Source organism: Erythrolamprus reginae, chromosome 9 (genome assembly GCF_031021105.1).
Source record: "Erythrolamprus reginae isolate rEryReg1 chromosome 9, rEryReg1.hap1, whole genome shotgun sequence".
Taxonomy (NCBI): domain Eukaryota; kingdom Metazoa; phylum Chordata; class Lepidosauria; order Squamata; family Dipsadidae; genus Erythrolamprus; species Erythrolamprus reginae.
The window spans coordinates 949,608-968,596 of NC_091958.1; the positions used below are offsets into that span (position 1 = coordinate 949,608).

At 54.8% G+C, this 18,989-nt stretch overlaps 1 protein-coding gene across 10 annotated transcripts in view; it reads left to right on the forward strand.

Moving 5' to 3' along the window:
- The window catches only part of CBFA2T3 (CBFA2/RUNX1 partner transcriptional co-repressor 3), a 65,247-nt gene that overhangs the window by 20,916 nt on the left and 25,342 nt on the right, over window positions 1–18,989 (forward strand). For 2 of the 10 annotated variants that reach the window (XM_070761789.1, XM_070761790.1), the window contains exon 1: window positions 7,584–7,822. The exons of 1 other annotated variant lie outside the window; for it this stretch is intronic. In XM_070761789.1, the coding sequence (XP_070617890.1) occupies window positions 7,717–7,822 (106 nt within the window). In that variant the 5' untranslated portion in view covers window positions 7,584–7,716. Of the gene's footprint in view, window positions 1–5,329; window positions 5,570–6,780; window positions 7,175–7,583; window positions 7,823–18,989 lie in introns of those variants that run through there. 7 more of the 10 variants (XM_070761794.1, XM_070761798.1, XM_070761793.1 and 4 more) reach the window with 7 other exon arrangements.

The following is an 18,989-nucleotide window of genomic DNA, read 5'->3' on the forward strand; positions in this document are numbered from 1 at the left end:
CAGCCTGTGGGTTTGGCCATTGTGGAGGATTATCTGATCCTTGTATTTCATGACTGCTTTACTGACTTTACCTTTTGTGTGCTGATTTTTCCCGGCTTTGAAACTAAACCAGAGCAAAGTGTGTGTCACTTTGTGAAAGAAGAAGGACTGTGAATTGCTTCACAGCTGCAAGCTAAGTATCTCAGAACTGATAAGGGACTTGTACCAATTACCAGTTTGTTTGGAGACGAGCGCTCTTTGCTATACAAAAAGAGGGCTTAGTTTAAGTGAATTTCCATTATAAAGAACATTGTTTTGAATTTTCAAACGTGCGTGTGTCTGAAATTTGTACCTGTGAATTTTTGGGAGGAGTCTGCCAGAGAGCCCGACAGAACACAGTCCCCTGATCATCCTGCACTTCTGCACTTTCTCTAGACCAGTGTTTCTCAACCTCAACCGTTGAAGATGTGTGGACTTCAACTCCCAGAATTCCCCAGCCAGCAACGCTCTTTCTACAAACCAATGTCAGCCGTCTCCAACCAGCGTCCTCATTCCCCTGGGGCAGTGTTTCTCAACCTAAGCCGTTTGAAGATGTATGGACTTCAATTCCCAGCAATGCTGGCTGGGGAATTCTGGGAGTTGAAGTCCACACATCTTCAAACGGCCAAGGTTGGGAAACACTGCTCTAGAGTCTCAATGTCTTTTTGTAGCGTGGTGACCCAAACTGGATGCAGGACTCAAGGTAGGTGAAGGCAGCGAGGGTGGCAAGTGTTTTTCTCCCGCAAAGGCTGCTGTCTATCCAACCCTGCAGGAGAGATTGCCCTTGCGAGCCTTTCGCATTTGCTTTCCAGAGTAATGGAAGAGCGTCCAAGAATGCATTAGGGCCCCACAAAGAACATTTCTTCCCCGGGGGGATTGACTCCTCTCTAGCCCTCAGGGAGCCGACGGTTCCACAAAGGCTGAGAAAGGCTCACGCTGGCAGGCAGGGAGAAGGGTGCTGAGCCCTGCTCTTTAGAAAACTTCCCCAAACTCGCCAGCTTGCAGCTGCAGGAAACAGCGGGGAGCTTGTAAAATCCGGGCCCCTTAAAATCTTGCGCTCCCCGGCTCTTCAGGACCCGAAGCAGCAACTCAAGCCTGGAGGTTCTTCGTGGTCCTGCCTCATGCCCAGCGAGAGGCAGCATTTCCCAACCGGGGGGCCACTGCCAAGAAGGCCCCCGAGGGTTTGGTGAGGATGGAGGCAAAGTGGTGTTGTCACTAAAAGCTTTTCCCTCACCCTGGTTCTGGGAAGATGCCATGGAGATGGAGGAGGAGGAGAAGGAAAACCTCTCGTTCTGCTAAGCTTTGCAGCTTTGCCTTGGAACATTTCTGTGCCCTCGTTGGCCCGAAGCACACGCTGGGTGTGTAGAAAGAGCACAAAGCCATAGAGGCCATCCCTGACTTACAAGAGTCTGTTTAGTGACTGTTTAAATTGACAGCAGCCCTGAAAAAAGTGACCTCTGGCCGTTCTTCACTGACCATTGCAACCGTGTTTTTTAGCAAAAGAAAATTTGGGCTCGGCTGTGGTCGAAGGTCAAGGACTATTTTTATACTTCTGGTGCACTGCAGAGAGCTGGAGCCCACCCCTCCTGTCAGGGGGCCTTGCTGGCCGGGTCTGAGCCCATGTTTCTCTGCCTTGGCCACTTGAAGGTGGGTGGATTTGCCTGGCTGGGGAATTCTGGGAATTGAACTCCACCTGTTTTCAAGCAGGCAGGCTGAGAGTCATTGTCTTGTGGGATCTTGCATTCCCCCCCCCCCAAGGCATGGAAATCTGGGGATTGAAGTCCCCCTCCGCTTGTAAATGGCCCAGGTGGAGAGAGGCTGCTGTCAGGAAATGTTGGCATGCTCTTGGAAGAGGCCCAGCTGCCCATCATCCAGGGACCGGGCCTGCCCCTCCCCTCCCGAGCTCCACTGCAAGGGCTCCTGGGGAGAAGGCTTCTCGTCCTCCTGCACAATGTAACTGCTTGGCAAGCAAAAAACAAAACAAAAAACCGTCGCCCCCCCCTCCCCTGGCTAAAAGCTGTGGTTAGATTTCAATTGCGCTGAAGTGGTGTGCCTTGCGCTTAACATTCCTATGCAGCTTGCAGAACAAAACCAGCGACAACCGACCCTTATTTCTCCCAGTGGTAAATTATGACTTCAATAGGCTGAAATTACACCCTGCGTGCAGAAATCGGGGGGGGGGGGGGTGTGGGGGGAGAAGAAAGAGCTGGGCTCTCCATACTGACATTCTGGGGGCACCGAGGGGGAGGGGGGAAGAAAGGGAGCCTGTAAACCAGGATTGTGGAACAAGGCCAGTTTTGTGGAGGTTTCTGTGGGTCACAGCCAGGGGATTCCACCCCAGGTGATGCCATGTGGCGGGGCAGGTGACGCTGGGGGAGCCTGGGGAAGACAGACCCGAAACGCTCTGGCTAACACATCGCACCAGGAGGGGCTGCACTCTGCACTTGACCAAGGCTCTTTGGTCATCCTTGGCCCGCTCGATGCCGATAGTGTGGCGGGAGACTTCTGTATGCAGAGATATCCATGGCGAGACAAGCCGCTTGCTCCCTCGCAGGACAATATGGGGTGCCCTTCCCCCCCACTTTCCTCCGTACAATCAGACACACCCCTCTCGGAGCCATGCAAGCCGTGGGGGGGGGGCTGCCCCCCCAGATGCTGCTCCCCAGGCAGCGCCAGCTCTTGGGAAAATGAGAACTCTGCCCGGTTTTGTCTTATGCCGCGTAGCATCCCAACCGCTTTCCAATGACCAGCAGCGGCCGGCGATAAAGTGCCTCCCTTCTCGTCATTTGAGCCCCGGGCTTCGTCTGCCACAGGTTCTCTGGGCCCAATGGGGAGCCATGCGCTGAGGCCTCTGGCAGGGCAGGTCTCAAAGAGAAACTCAGGCAGCAAAAAGGTCCCAAAAAGGGCCACAGGAAATGGAGAATCTCCCTTACGAAACCAGGCTGCAATGCCCTGGGCTCTTCAGCCTTGAAAGACGGCGTTGAAGAGGTGACTTGATCGAAGGGTATAAAATCATATATGGGATAGAAAAGGTGGATAGAGGAAAATTATTTCCTTTATCGCACAATACTAGGACGAGGGGGCCCTCCCTAAAGCTCACAGGTGAGAAAGTGAGGACAAATAAAGGGAAATATATTTCTTCACCCAGAGGGTCCTTGGTTCCTGGAATTCCTTTCCAGAAGAGGTTGTGACAGCTATCAGTCTGGAGAGCTTCAAGGCAGGATTGGACAGATTCATGGATGCCAAGTGTATCATAGGTGGTTATTGAAACGGATGTCCAAGTGCCACTTCTATGTTGGTTGAGGCAGGCAGGATTCCCTTGGGTCCCATTTGTTGGGGGTCAAGGGAAAGGGAGGGTTTTGCCTTCTCTTTCTGCTCAAGATCCCCATGGACAATTGGTGGGCCACTGTGGGCCACAGGATGCTGGACTCAGTGGGCTTTGGCCCCATTCAGCAGGGCTCCTCTTAGGTTCTTCTGTTTCACACCTTGCTAAATATGCCAGCAATGGCGGAAGGGATATTTCATACAGAAGGAGGGAAGGAGGGAGATTGTGTGAAACTATGGTACGTGATTAATATCCAGTTTTTCCTTATGTCTACCTAGAAATGGAGTTAGTGGTCAGTTTGATTTGGGAAGGGGTTGGATTGACAGGTCCCGTCAGGAGTAGGAAGGCATCCCACCTTTGCGCCAGGCACAAGGAGGGGTGTTAGGGTCTGAAGCCCAGCGGAGAGATCCTGTCAGGCGAGGCTGCAGCCTAGAGCCTCTAAGCGGAGAGAAAATGGCCCTTATTATTTTCTTCCTCCATCCAACTGCCCATCTGTCTCTGGGAGTTTGCCATCCCTCCCGCCCTCGGAGGTCACTTGTCCAGGGGGCCAAGATGTCCTTGGTGCTCTGCCCTTATCTGGGCCAAGGGCGGCTCAGCCAGCCTTCTGTGGCCAATCGGAGACATCTGGAGGCTCACCCACTCGGAGGGGAAGGGGGGAGGGTCTCCTCCCCCCAGGATCTGCTAGCTGGGATTCAGGAAGACGCAGGCGGCCTTCCAGGCTACAAGTTGGGGGAGGGGGGATGTGGGATTTCCTCCACGTTTGCTCAGTGCCTTTAAAGCTATTGAGAGTGTCCATGGCCTCATATTTGGGTTAGCTCTGAACTGTTGAAAGAAGGCCTTAACCCCCCCTCACCCCCCCTTCAGTCCTGGATCTTAGGGGACAGAGCAAAACGACTCACCCCCAGCAGGGGTTTTCACAGGGGCTGGCCAAGGTCTGTCTGCCTTCAGCCCCATCATCCCCTGCCCTAGCTGGGTCGCACCCGGAGCTCCATTCCACAACCATGGCCTGCCCTCAGAGGAGCTCTGCAAGCCGGAGATGCCCCTGGACGCCTTCCTTCTGCCCTGCACACGGGTTTCTAAGCTTACACCGAGTGCTTTTTTTTAGTGCCCTGGGAATAAAGGCAGCCAACTCGTAGCTTGCTCAGTTAACGGAGGCTAAAGGGAGCCCGACCCAGCACAGGCGGCCGGAGGACCGAATTGGACCTCCGAGCGGAAAGCGAGCCGAGAGCGGGCGCCCCCAGTCCGGCAGCCGAGTGTCGTCGGGGACAGAGCGGGACGGGCGCCGTGGTCCCACCCCCCGTCCCCGCCGCCAGCAAAGAGCCCGAGCGGCGCGGAGGTGCCACCGGGGCTCGGGGGGGGGCGCATCTGGGGCGGGGGGGGGGCGGGCCCGTCGCTGCGGCGGGGGTGGAGCGCCCCCTGCCGGGAGCGAGAGCCGCCACGCGCCGCCCGCCACGCCAAGCCAGCTGTCGGTGCCGCCGCCGCCAGGGCTGCAGCCGAACGCGCTCCGCTCCGCACAACCCAGGCAGGCAGGAAGGCAGGCGGGCGGGCGGGCGAGCTGGGGGCCGCCGCCGCCGCCGCCTCTCCGAGCAGCAGCCGCCCGATCCCCGGAGGCAGCGCCGCCTGCAGAGCAGCCGAGAGCGGCGGGAAATCCGGCCACCGCCGCGGGAGCCCCTTGGGGAGCCAGCCCCGCCGGAGCCTCGCCGGGCCGAGCGAGGCGGGGACGGCGCGGGGGCTGCCCTCGCCAGATGGCCCGCCGGAGGGCCGAGCGGAGGAGGCGGCGGCGACGGCGGCTGCAGTAGGCGCGACCACCCGGGAAGTCCCCCAGCCGACGCGGCCGCAGCCGTCGAGGAAGGTCGCCGCCGCGACTGGGAGGCGGCCGCGCAAATGCCCCGTCCCGCCGCAGCGGGGGCTTCTGCCCGGGCAGGCGGGCGGCGGCGCGGGCGGCGGGGGCGAGGGCAGCGGCAGGTGAAGGACCCGGGCGCGCCAGGGCAGCGCCACACACCAAAGAGCGGCCGAAGCGGCGGCGGTCGGGCCGGGGCTGCGCTCCGCTGTCGGGCCGGGGAGGAAGGCTGCTGCTGCTGCTGCTGGCCCGAAACACTGGACCCGCCCCCCGCTGGGCCGTTGGGCTCTCGCCGGGACTTGGAAAGCTCCGCTCGGCCGGCGCTTGTGGATTACCCGCCGCCGCTTCTTGGATCGTTACCTCGCCTCGCCAGCGGTCCCTGGACGGTAAGTGTTCCGGCCGCCCCACTCCTCCCTCCGGGCTCCGGAGCTCCGGCGCCCCCAGCAGCAGCGTCAGGATCGTCCCCCCCCAAGCCTCCCCGGGCGGTCGAGCCCCACTCGCGAACAAAGGCGGGAGCCCCGCGCGCCCTCCGCTCGGTACACGGAGGAGCCGCGGAGCGAGTCTGGCAGAGCTCCTTGCAACCCTGGCCGGTTGTCCCTTCGCCCTCCCCGCTCCCGGGTGGCCACTGTCGCGAGGACGGGCGGCCGGAGCCTCGACGGGCTGCTCGCTTGGCTTCCCAACGCGCCTTTCTCGGGGCTTCTGGCGTGGGAGAAGACCCTGCCTGAGCCTCCCACCCGCCCGTTCTCTACGGTCTCCGGGCTCCCGGCAAGGCGGCGCCGTCCAGCGGAGGGATTGCAGCCCGGGCGCAAAGCTGTCTCCAAGCGCGCATCCTGAGCGGAGCGCCGGGCCGAGAGCGCTGCTAGGGGTGGAAGAGTAGGCAGGATCGTGGAGGGCGCCCACCAGTCCGGGAAAGACGCCTTTGGCTCGCCTTTGTCCGCCCCCCTGCAAGCCCCCGGAGAGAAAAGGCTGGTTCTTGGCTCCCCCACTTAGCTTTGCCTGGGAGATTCCGGGAGGCCCTCTGGGGACTTTGACGGGTCTGCCTGAGGGACAAGAGAGGGAGAAGTTCGGGTGGGCCTCCTGCAAGGGAGTGGTGGTATCTGGAGGCTGCTCTGCTCCTCCCTGGCCAATGCCTCCAGCTGAGCCCCTTCTGCAGTCAGCCTTCTTTGGGGAAGGGTCCCACTAGGCGATGGAGGGCACAGAAACTGGAGCATCGACAGAGGTTGGTGCTGTTGGGTTTAAATTCTGAGCTGTTCCAATTTCACGCACACACCCAGGGATCCCTGACAGATGTGGTGGCAGTTGTGTGTGTCCCCCCCCCCCAATCTGTCTCACACGGGGCAGCCTCCGACTCCTGCCCCAATTCTGCTCAGTTCCAGGAGAGGCTGGTGGTGCCTGCGTGCAGCTACAGACGTGTTTACCAGGCTACAATTGCTGGGTTGCTAAAACAGGTTAAGTCCCAACAGAGAGATCCGAGCCTGGCTTTGTGTGCTGTGAGAACTCGGCCCTTGGCCAAAACCTTGACCCGCCTTGTTAACAGCTAGGCTCTCCCCTTCTCTGAGGGGAGGGGGAAGGCTCTGTTATGTCTCCGTTCACATCTGGGGGGGGTCCTGCTACCAGCTTTCCAAGGATGTCGGCTTATCTGGCTGGCGTCCTGCTCTTTGGGGAGCCGCTGATCCTGGTCAAGCCCCGGGGCGTAATTTTGCAGGAGCAGGAGCAGCTGTTCCAGGGAGGCCACCTGGCCAGGAGGTGCTAAGAACCGGATTTCCACGCGGCTTCTCCCCGGCCCAGCCAGGCTCTGAAGGGAGTTGCAGCAGCAGCAGCAGCTGCTCCGAGTTGCCTTCGCTTCCTCCTGCCGGCACCGGGGCTCACCTGGGCCTCTGGGGGGCGAGCGAGCGAGCGAGTGAGCGCCTTGCCTTCTTGGGTGCTGTCTCTCGTGGTCTTCCTCTAAAGCCCCGGACTGCCCCTCATTTCAGAAGCCAGGCACGAGCTGGGTGAGCAGCGTCGATGAAAAAAAAAAATCTATTGAGCGTGAGCAAGATAGACCTTTGCGATTAAGGCTTGGCAGGAGCCATAAATCAATTCGCTCCGGCAGGGGAGGGGCTGCTGAGCGGGCGTGTGGTGGGTCCCACACTTCCTTCTCTTCCCTTCCCAGAGAGAGGGGTGGGTCCCCAGGGCCTCTGTCTGGTGGAATGGCTGACATCCTGGTCGTTGGAGTGTTTGTGAGGGAGTGGTGGTGTATTTGTGTGTAACCTCAGATACCCTTCGAGCCAGTCTGACCTCATGGTGAAGACACCAAGGCTAGACACCAGCAGGCTGGGAGTTCGAGTCTCACCTTCGGTATGAGAGGCAGCTGAGTGAGCTTGGGCCAATCACTTGCTCTCAGCCCAGCCTCACAGGGTTGTTGTTGTGAGGAAAAATAGGAGGAGGAGGAAGTTGTGATGGATATGTTTGCCTTCTTGGGTTACTTCTTTAAAATAATAAAGGCGAGATAGAAATTAATAAATATTCTAATTAATTTCTTGCATTGAAGTCAATGGATCTTCATCTCATTGACCAACCAGACTTCAGCATCCCTCTTTTGATCTGGATGGAAAGCTGGGAATGTTCTTTAACATTCCTGGAATCTGGAATGACTGTGTGTACGTATGGTTTTTAGGGTTTTTAAGTATTTTATATTACTGTTTTATTATTGTCATATTTTTTATACTGCTTTAGTCATTGGGATCATTGTTACCCACCTGGAATCCTGTTGGAGTGGGTGGGATACAAATTTCACTAAATAACTAAATAACTAAGGAAGGAAGGAAGGAAGGAAGGAGGGAGGGAAGGACGGAAGGAAGGAAGGAGGGAGGGAGGGAAGGAAGGAAGGAGGGAGGGAGGGAAGGACGGAAGGAAGGAAGGAGGGAGGGAGGGATGGAAGGAAAGAAGGGAGGGAGGAGGGAGGGAGGGAAGGAAGGAAGGAGGGAAGGATGGAAGGAAGGAAGGAAGGAGGGAGGGAGGGAGGGAAGGATGGAAGGAGGGAGGGAGGGAAGGATGGAAGGAAGGAGGGAGGGAGGGAGGGAGGGAGGGAAGGAAGGAAGGAGGGAGGGAAGGATGGAAGGAAGGAAGGAAGGAGGGAGGGAGGGAGGGAGGGAAGGATGGAAGGAGGGAGGGAGGGAGGGAAGGATGGAAGGAAGGAAGGAGGGAGGGAAGGAAGGAAGGAAGGAAGGAAGGAAGGAAGGAAGGAAGGAAGGAAGGAAGGAAGGAAGGACAGGCAAAGGAAGGAGGCAAATAGGTTACTGAATTCCAACAAGAGGTTTCTGGTGTCTCCGTGAACCTGAATTGCAATTTCTGGGCTTTAATGGGAGACTGCGCTGCCCTGATCCCAGTATTTCCAACCACATTTGCAAAACATTTGGCTGAGTCGGGAGAGGCCACATGGCCCCAGATGGAGGAGTGGAAGAGTGGCTGTCCGTGGCCAGAATGGACAGTTCCTCCTTCCCTGCCCAGAAGGGGTCCAGCCTAGATTATGGGAGTGGGGGGGGGGGCTGGCCCAGAGTCTTCCATGCCTGTTTCTCGGCCTTCCCCACCGACCAAACGGGCCCTTATTTGCTTCCTCTTGAATTAGGAGCTGGTTCTTCTCCAGCCTTGCAGCTTCTCACCCAGCGATGCCCACCGCGTGCATCTCTTCTCCCAGGTTTCCTTTGGCCCGTGGAGGGGAGGGCGGCCCCAGGAGGACTGAGAACACCCGGGGGCTCTGCTTCCTCGCTGGGCCTGGGTCTCTGATGGGGGGCTGAGGCTCATCCTGCCATTTTGACAGCATCTTGGCTTTCCAAGCAGATGGAGAAGCTGGGGCTGCGATGTAGCGGAGCCGAGTGCTTTTTGCCGGGGGTGGAAGCAAAGAGACGGGGCCCCTTTTGTGTGTGAAACAGGATCTGCGCCTTCTTGTCGTGTGCAGTTCCTCTAAAAACAGTGCAATAAGGTTTAAACCAGGGTTGTCCAATCTTTGAGACCTGTGGACCCCAACTCCCAGAATTCCCCAGCCAGACTTGAAATCCGCAAGTCTTAAAATTGCCAAGGTTGGACACCCCCATTTTAAGCTTCAAAGCTTGGCCGTAGGTTGATGGCCCTGGAGACAGCTTCCTTAATGCGAACCCTAAAGGTAAACGAGGGAGCTTCAGAAAAGATGAGTGGGAAAAATAAAAGAGGCAGGACGGGGGGAAACTTTGCTTCAATCTTTGGATGGAGTTTCACGTTTCACGTTTCAAGTTTTATTGGATTTATATGCCGCCCCTCTCCGAAAACTCGGGGCGGCTAACAACAATCATAAACAATATACAATAAAATCCAATACTAAAAGCAAATTAAAACCCCTTAATATATAAAAACCAAACAGACATACAAACATACCATGTATACAGTTGTAACGGCCTAGGGGGAGAAAAAAAGTCTTAATTCCCCCATGCCTGGCAGCAGAGGTGGCCTTTAAGCAGCTTACAAAAGGCAAGGAGGGTGGGGGAAATTCTAATCTCTGGGGGGAGTTGGTTCCAGAGGGCCGGGGCCGCCACATAGAAGGCTCTTCTCCTGGGTCCCGCCAAGTGGCATTGTTTAGTTGACGGGACCCGGAGAAGACCCACTCTGTGGGACCTAACTGGCCGCTGGAATTCGTGCGGCAGAAGTTCCTGGGCAAAGGCTTATGATCGCTTCTAGTTTCCTGCCCAATCAGCCACTTTCCTGAGGTGTCCCAAATTCCTTGCCGGGGAATTTTGGGCGATGCAGGGATAGGCCTGGATGCAGGTCTATATGAGAGCTGAGCTGCCTGGTATCCTGGGATTGCAATGTGCGACTTTCCCAGCCAGCTTCTGACAAGCAGCGTGGAAAGACAGGTTCACCTCCTGACCTCATGATTCACTTAACAATTACGGTAATTTGCTTAAGAACTGTAGCCAAAAAAAGAAAAAAGTTGTGAAATTGCATGACTCTCTTAAGAACAGCCTTGCTCAGCTCCCAGCTGTGGTTGTATGTCAAAGATTATTTCTACTACAAACCATAATAAGTCATTTCTCCCTGGGAAAGTTCTCTCAAATTCTCCGCAGTGGGCACTAAAGGGCAGAACTGTGTTCAAACATCATCCCAAGCTGTGGCTTGTTTACTAAGGAATTGTAGAATAAACCACAATGCATATAGTACACACCATGCTAAGTCAAAATTCACTTTACTGCTTGGGACATGCCTGAAGTTGTGTGTGTGTGTGTGTGTTGAGGAACTAGCTAAGATTATCTGGGTTGTGACCAAGCCAAGGACCAATGTGGTTGCATCTGAGAAGCCACGTCCTGGTCCTGCCTTCAGCCACGTCCTCCCCCCCCACCTCCTGGAAATCTCCTCTCCGTTTCCCCTTGCCAAGCATGGAACTGACCGGGTGCCGTTTGGGGCGTGGCAAAGCAAAGACGGAGTTTGTGGAGAAATGGCTAAACTGGGCCTGTTGCTCAGAACCTGGTTTTGAAAGGAGAACTTTGCTTTGTCTCGCTGACCTGGCCGGCCTTGGAGCACGGGAAGGACTAAAGTGTAGCAGCACACACACATACAAACACACACACGCACACACTGCAGCCAGCTGTGTCCAAAGGGCGTGGGGGGTGGCATTTGGAAAACACAAGGGGAGGCAGAGTCCTGCTTGGATTGGAGCTAAGGGCCTCCCACCTGTGGAGAGTCTCCAGACTGATGGGGGAACTCCCAGCTGGGAAAGGCCCTTCAGAAGATGGACTGTCTCTCAGGCCTTAGGTTGGGGGGGGGCAGGCTAGGGGGGGGAACTGCCTGATTGGGTGCCTTGTGCCTTGATTCTTTTTGTTTGTTTGTTTGTTTGTTTCAGCGTCAGGCAGCCTTGTATTGGATGTCATCAGACAATCTCGGTGGCTCCTGCCCAGGGAATGGCATTGCTTGTGGGGGGGTGGGGGTGGAGCCACCCCAAATTTCTGCTTAATGTGGGCTGTGTATGTGGGCTGTGTACGGAACCGTCTTCTGCTGCATGAATCCCAGCGACCAATTAGGTCCCACAGAGTTGGCCTTCTCAGGGTCCCGTCAACTAAACAATGTCAGTTGGCAGGCCTCAGGGGGAGAGCCTTCTCCGTGACGGCCCCAGCCCTTTGGAATCAACTCCCCCCAGAGATTAGAACCGCCCCCACCCTCCTTGCCTTTCGTAAATTGCTATAGACCCACCTATGTCGCCAGGCATGGGGGAATTAAGAAACCTCCAGGCTTATAGAGTTTATGCATGGAATGATTGTGTTGCATGGTTTTAATGTTGGGTTTTAAATGTTTTTTAATATTAGATTTGTTATTTTGTTGTGAGCCGCTCCGAGCCCACGGAGAGGGGCAGCATACAAATCTAATTAATAATAATAATAATAATAATAACAACAACAATAACAATAATAATATTAGGAGAGCTCTGTCCCACTGCTTTGCCAAGCCTGGTGTGTGATGGAGCTTTGTAGCCTCCTCCAGCACCAGGGCTAAGACAAGGGGCTTAAGGGATCCTGGCTTGGACACCTGCATTATGTTCCTTCGTGGGTCTCTGGCTCCATGAGGACTAGTAGCTGGCATCTTCTGTGGACTTTGCTGTTTCATTGGGAAGTTGGTCTGCCCCAGGAGCCCCCCCACCCACCAACAGCCTCCTTGATCAGGGCTCTCCAATCTTGGCCACTTAATAGAACAGAACAGAATAGAATAACAGAGTTGGAAGGGACCTTAGAGGTCTTCTAGTCCAGCCCCCTGCTTAGGCAGGAAACCCTACACCCCTGGCTGGCTGAGGAATTCTGGGAATTGAAGTCCACAAGCAGTAAAGGGGCCTATTTGGGGCCCTGCAGCTTCTCCGAGGGCCCGGCAGGACATGGCTCTTGGTGGCCAAAGAGGGGCTTGTGTGTTGAAGTGGCCAGCAGCCTTAATGAGGAAGCCTTAGAGCTACATCCTCATCAGGGCAAAAGGCGCCCATGACTGTCCATCACTTCTGTGGCAGCTCCTGGTTTCTCTTTGCGTCTCCTGGAGACACAAAGGTCCAGCCGCTCATCCTCATTCCATCCCACCAGGCTCTCAGCTGACGAAAACCCAGATGCGCAATTTGCACAACGTGAGCACCTCTTAGTGGGCTGGAGAGCAAGTGGCACACGGAACGAGGCCCTGGCGTTGTTAGTTCCCAAAGCCAGTTGAGAGGGGCGGTGTGTGTGTGTGTGTGTACAGCCCGATGGGGTCTTGGTGCTGCTGCAGCCCCCTCCCCGCTTAGATCAGGGCTGGGTGAGCAACTGAAGGCAGCAAGCTCTGCCTTCTCCCCTTCGCCTGGTTGTTCCAGGATGCAATGTCAGCGGGGGGGGGGGTCCTGGGAGAGGCCAGTCAACAAGACCAAGAAGCCCCCCCCCCAGAAAAAGACCTTCTCTGCTCAGAGCCAAATATGATTGATTGATTGATTGATTGATTGATTGATTGATTGATTGGTTGGTTGGTTGGTTGGTTGGTTGATTGGATTTGTATGCTGCCCCTCTCTGAGGACTCGGGGCAGCTCGCAACATAATAAAAACAGTACACAATATCAAATCTAAAATCCAATTAATATAATTAACTACTCTCAAAACCCTGGAACATTAAAGATCATTCATTCACTTTCCACAACAGACATACTTCGAACTCGTGGGCCAGAAGCTAGGGTCTAATCGCCCCAAGCCTGGCGGCATAGATGACTTTTAAAACTCCTGCGGAAGGCGAGGAGGGTGGGGACAGTGCAAATCTCCAGGAGGAGATGGTTCCAGAAGGCTGGGGCCACCACAGAGAAGGCTCTTCCCCTAGGCCCAGCCAAGCGACATTGTCTGGCAGACGAGACCTGGAGAAGGCCGACTCTGGGGGACCTGACCAGTGCTGGGATTCATTCAGTGCTGGTCTTCGGAGAGGGGCGGCATATAAATCCAATAAATAAATAAATGTGGCAGGGGGAGTCTCGCAAGTAATTTGGTTCGATGCCGTGTAGGGCTTTATATTATCATGTCCCCACCACCCAATATCCATTCCCGTCCTTGGCTGATTTGGAGCCTCTCTTGAGGGGCCGGAGGGCAGGGGGGAGATGAGCAAAACCCACTTGGGGGTCCAAGCTGGGTCTTTGGGATGGAGCCACTTGCAGACGTCAGAATCACCAAGAGCTTCTGGGAGTTTGTCCCTCCAAGAGACGGCTGGGGGGACAGCTGGAAAGTGGCGAGCCATTCGGTTCCCGTGTATGTCCTACGCATCACTGGCAGGGGAATCCTGGGAGTTGAAGTCCACAGGTCTTTAAAGCTGCTAAGGTTGAGCCACCCCTGTTGTGATAGGGGCAGGGGGATGAGTCTCTTGGGGTCTCCATGCTCAGAGTCCCCTCTGGCACCCCCTCCCCACCCAAAGACAGCCTCCTCTTCCTCCTGCTCTTTGTGACCCCCAAAGCAGGGGGGGTTGGGAGGGTGCGAGAAAAGTGCAAGGAGGTTGGCGAAGGTTGACTTTCCAAAGAGGGGCCCAAAGGTCCTTCCTACCCCAGCTAGGAATTGCTATGGCAATGTCCTCGTCTCGCTTTCCCTGCCTCCCCCAGCTCTGCTTCTTACATTCGGCCCAGCTTGCTCCATCTGCTCGCTTGGAACCGTTCCCACTGCCGGGAAGCAGGCAGGAAGGAGAGCGAGGGGAACCCGCCTGCCCCCCCTCCCCTCAGCTAAAACCAGGGAGTGTGTTATGTGCTTGAGACGAGGGCTGGGATGGCCTCCTTTGAGTGGGCCCGGGAAATCCCCCCCCTCCCACACACACTAGCAGCTGGGTGATCTGCAAAGGTAGGCTGCTCTGGACTTTGCAGGCTCTCCTTCATATATTCCCTTTTCCTTCCTCTTCCTCAGTTGGTCTCCATCGCCAGAGAGGGAGGGGGAGGGGGAGGGAGAGGGAGAGAGACAGAGACAGAGACAGAGAAAAAACATTATTTCTTCTCTTAGTTTTCTGTTTGTGGCTCACTCAAGGTTGCCCCTGCCAACTGGGAAGACCAATACATTGGTGAAACAAACGAGCATCCAAAGATACTTATAAATTATTATTATTATTATTATTATTATTATTATTATTATTATTTATTAGATTTGTATGCCGCCCCTCTCCGTAGACTCAGGATCCGAGTGACCTTTTTTCTTCTTTCTAGTAGCCCCTATTTCTTTTGAATGAACAAGGGCAGGGTCTCCACATGGCCCAGTGAAGGGGTCTGGAAACCTCACAGGAGCTGGATTGCACAGAGAAGGGAAACAAGAGAGAGGGGGTGAAGGGGGGGCTGTTAATGATGGCTGGCATGAAGGAATTCTGGCTGTGGCTGGGGGATTATGGGGCGAGGTTCTGGAGGATGGGTGGGGGCATTCCTAGGAAGGCAGAGATGGAAGAGCTGCTAAGGGCTTTGGGCAGGTGAGGAGGGTCTCGTGGTCTGTCAGAGCCCAGGAGTCCCTGGGTTCTACTGCCGTGCACCGTCTGGCATTGCCAATCACTGGTCATACACCTCCTAGCACCTGTCAGGTGGGCAGATCAGCAGCGCAGGAATGACCAGCAGGAACTAAGCAGCGCTGAGCCCCACCCGAGATGCCTCTTCCAGGGTGAGTGGGTGACTTGTGTCCATGAGTTCCCCAGGCCTCAGGTTCAACTGGAGGAGATGCTGCCTGTCTGCAGCTGCTTGTGGACCTCCAGGTGGCCTCTGAACATCCCACCTGAGCTGCGGCCTTTCTGTGCTGGACACCTGGGCAATGGAGGTGGCCTTTGCCTTACAGCCAGAGTTGGGAGCGGACTTTCCACTGCTGAGCAAAGCGAAGTGAGTTGCGCCTGATCTCACACTCAGTTTGGCCCAGTTTGGTTATTGTGAAGCAAATCAGGCTTCCCGTTGGCTTTGCTGGTGGCAAGGTGACTTGAGAAGGTCACCAAAGACCCTCAGGACCCTGCAACGGTTGTTCTGGTTGCCAAGGGCCCAACGTTTCACCCTGTGACCTTGTGCATGCTGCAATTGTTGTAAAGGTGAGGACTAGTCACAAGCAGCTTTAGTTTTTAGTGCCGTTGTAGCTTTGAATGGTTGCTCTCAAGCAGGGGTTGGCTCTGTTATGACATATGGACTTCAACTCCCAGAATTCCTCAGCTAGCATGATTTTGGCTCAGGAATTCTGGGAGTTGAAGTCCAGAAGTCATAGAGGAGCCCACTTGGCCTACCCCTGCTCTAAAGCATTGCTGTCAGCCAAGGCTCCCTGCACCACACTCGAGATCTTGGATCTTTTGAGGTGGGAAACAGGGGCAGCAAGTCAAGCAGAGTTTTCTGAGCATGTGCAAAGCGCTCTGCAGGGGGTGCCGCCTCTCCATCCATCAGGGGCTGGATTGGCACGTCCTAGACCAGAGCCAAGAGCCAACTGGTTTCTCTGGGCATGCCAGGAGGTGGGGGGGGCTTCTTTTGCGTGCCTAACTTCCCTTATTCCCATGCCATCCTTGCTGCTGCCTGTATGTAATTAACAGAGTAATTAAAAACAGGATGAGTTAATTGGTATTCATTTATGTGGCAGATGTTTTTAATTGAGATACGAAACAATTTACCTGTTTATATAAACAATAGTGAGCGAAGGCTTGTAAAACAGAGGGGTTCCTCTCCCCCCTCCCCCCCAGCTTCCAGGTCCAGCAGAATCGGCCTGAATTCCCAGCGCCCCTCCCCAAGTCTGAAAGGGGCTCAGGGAGAAGTCCCTTTGGGTCACGGGGCCCTGGTTGGGCCCTCCACCAGTTCCTCGGATCCTAGCTCTTTTCCCAGCCCCCTGGCTTCTGCTGGGTCTCTTTATACATCTGGGCAAGAGGCAGAAGCTTCGGGGTTGGGGGGTCCCTTAGGCCACGGACAGAGAAGCATCGGAGCATACCTGGAGCTCCAGGTTGAATTTCGGCCTGCTCTCTGAGCTGGGTGGTTTGTTTGCTTGCAGGCATATCATTACCCAACTAGGGAATGTCCTAACTCAGGTGGCACGAATAATGTTCCCTAGTTGGGTAAGTAAACCTCTGTAAATTACCCAGCAAGCTCAGTAAGCATCAAGGACTCCCCAATCTTAACTAGGTTATTTAAAGGCTTATCAATCAACTACTTTTGCGCCAGGTATGAAAGTTGGTTAATGCTTGGCTAGGTTTCTGCAGCAATGGGTGTTGTCTGAACCTCTCCTGCTTGGTTCATTTCTCATTCTGTATCTGCTATGAACCCAGGAGATAGGTCAGGGTGTTGTGTGTGTGTGTATGTATGAGCACAGCCAGTGTTTCACACCTGGTCAGAAATGCTTTGGAACCCTTCCCACAACCTGCTCTGTTTCCAAATTGTCTCTTTTTCTACCATGTGTTTGAGAAGCTTGTTGTAACTTGGGGGATTCGCCCTTTATACCAAGACAAGCATGTTATCTAGACAGGTAATTGCTTGACTCCACTGACTAGCAGAAAGGGAGGGAGAGAGAGAGAGAAAGAGAGAGAGAGAGAGAGAGAGAGGTTTTCCATCAGTCACAAAGACATTTTTATCAGAACTTTTGTAAAAACAGGGTGGGTTCGAGAGGCTGGGTAGGGACATACCCATGAGGTTGGAGTGCTCACAACGTGGCCCATTGTGGAAAAACACACTTGGAAAATTGAAAGGGATCCTCCCAACTTTGTGTAGGATGATGGGTTGAATTTGAATAACAGAGATGGAAGGGAGAGGTCTTGGAGGTCTTCTAGTCTAGTCTGCTGCTCCGGCAGGAAATCCTCTACACCAGGGGTAATGGACTTCAACTTCCAGAATTCCTGAGCCAATGATGCTAGCTCAGGAATTCTGGGAGTTGAAGTCCACATGTCATAGAAGAGCCCCCTTTGCCTGCCCCTGCTCTTCACCATTTCTATCCAATGTTTGTCCAGTTGCTTCTTGAAATCCTCCCGCAACTTCATCCCACAGATGAATTGTTCTACAATTGTAACTGTCAAGGAAGTTCTCCTCAGCCCTAGGGATGCTTCTCTCCTTTCCACCCCTTGTTACTTGGCTTAGTAGTGTGGTGTGGCCACAGTTATCCTGGGTTGCTCAGAAGATGTTTTCTGATCGACGGATAGTTGGAGAAATAGATCGTTCGTCTGGAAGGAAGGACGAGGGTCTGCACCCTTTCAACCGCTCGCTTTGCATTCGCTACCAGCGCAGCCCCTGAGATGGCTTGGCCTCCTTTTTCTTCCTGGCATCCGTGAAGTCATCTCCCCTTGAGGTCATCTTCTCTGGACTGAGCTGGCTGTAGGCAAGCCAGACTAAAATTAGGCATGCAAAATATGTCTTTGCCCTTTATTGGCAGGATTTAACAACCCAAAGGACGTCCTTGGATGGGGCCAGGATGGCAATGATTAGGACCACGCCAGCCTTGGTAGGGATGGTGGGTTTCTTCCCTCCCCCCTCCTCCCGCTGAGGTCCTGGGGAAGGAAAGTGGCTCCTTCAAGAGCAATTTGGATGCCAAGACGGCACTTAAAACTGGAAGGAGTTTTGTTTTCAAGACTGGAGAAATCACAAGGGGCAAGAAGAATGAATTTCTCATGGCCAGATGAAGTGACTGAGCCCTGTCTCCTCTCTGGGACCTCGTCTTGGGCCATCTCTACCAGCTCAGGGTGGTGTGAGGTACTCTCTGCTACCAGAATCTGAAAAGGGCTACATTTGGCAATGCTCTGGCACACACACACACACCCGCAGACGGGCACGGCTGCCTCTGTGCATGTGCAGATGGGGAGCAACCACGGTGACGTCGGCAGCTTCCGTGGCCGGCAGATGCTGGTTCTCCTCTAGGGGCAGAAGGGCACCAGCTTCCTTGGCATCCTGGCAGCCTTGGCGGAGAAGCGAGATGGAGCAACGGAGGCTGCTAGGCGAGTTTTTTGGCAGGCTGCCGGCACTGAGAGATAGCCGCCAGCCCAGCTGGGGGGAACGCTCGCCGGTCTCAGGTGTGCCGCCTGAGTCCTTGATCGGGCCCTGGAAAGGCTCGGCATCCTGCACTAATGAATATCGAGGAGGGGGTGAGACGCGGAGCCCTTGCTCCTGAACGCCCTGATTTTCCATCTCAGCAGGTAGTGAATCACTCCTGTCGAGCCGCGTGCCAATTCTTGGATGTCGAACATTTCTTAATAGCCCTCGGAGTTTTGCTTTCCCTCCGGCGACGGCGGCAAGGAATAAGGGCACCGTGCAACGGCTCCTTCTGGCTTCTCCCACCTGGCTGGCTTAGTGCAATTCCATGCAGGAGGAGGAGGAGGAGGAGGAAGAGGTGGTGGTCATTGGCTGGAAAGAATAACCCCCACTTTGTGCGGCCTGTGTTTCTGCCCTTCAGCTGCAGAAGCCTGGAGGAGTCCGGATGGTTTCTGGGAGCTAAAAGTCGGCAGACACCTTTATCCGGAGGAACAGATTTGATTAAAAAGCAGAAGCTTTCGTGGCTCTTTGCTTCCTCCCCATTTTCCTGCTGTGGGTCTTGGAGCCACAGAAAACTCCTGTGGACTTTGCTTCTCGAAGGTCGATGTTTTTCCACTTGGGCTGAATCGCACAGTTCTCTTTTCCCCCGAGATGGTGTGAAGGAGGAACAACATTCCATAAAATTCAAATGGGAAGCTGTGGGTGTTTATGAAGCGATTGGACAGCCATTTGTCCAGAATGCTATAAAGTAGGGATGAACAAGCTTGGGAGATTGAAGACTTGTGGACTTGAACTCCCAGACTTCCCCAGCCAACTGGGAAGTCTGGAAGTCCAGAAGTCTTAAAGCTCCAGGATTTGAAGACCCCTGGAATAGGTTTTCTGCTCAAGCAGGG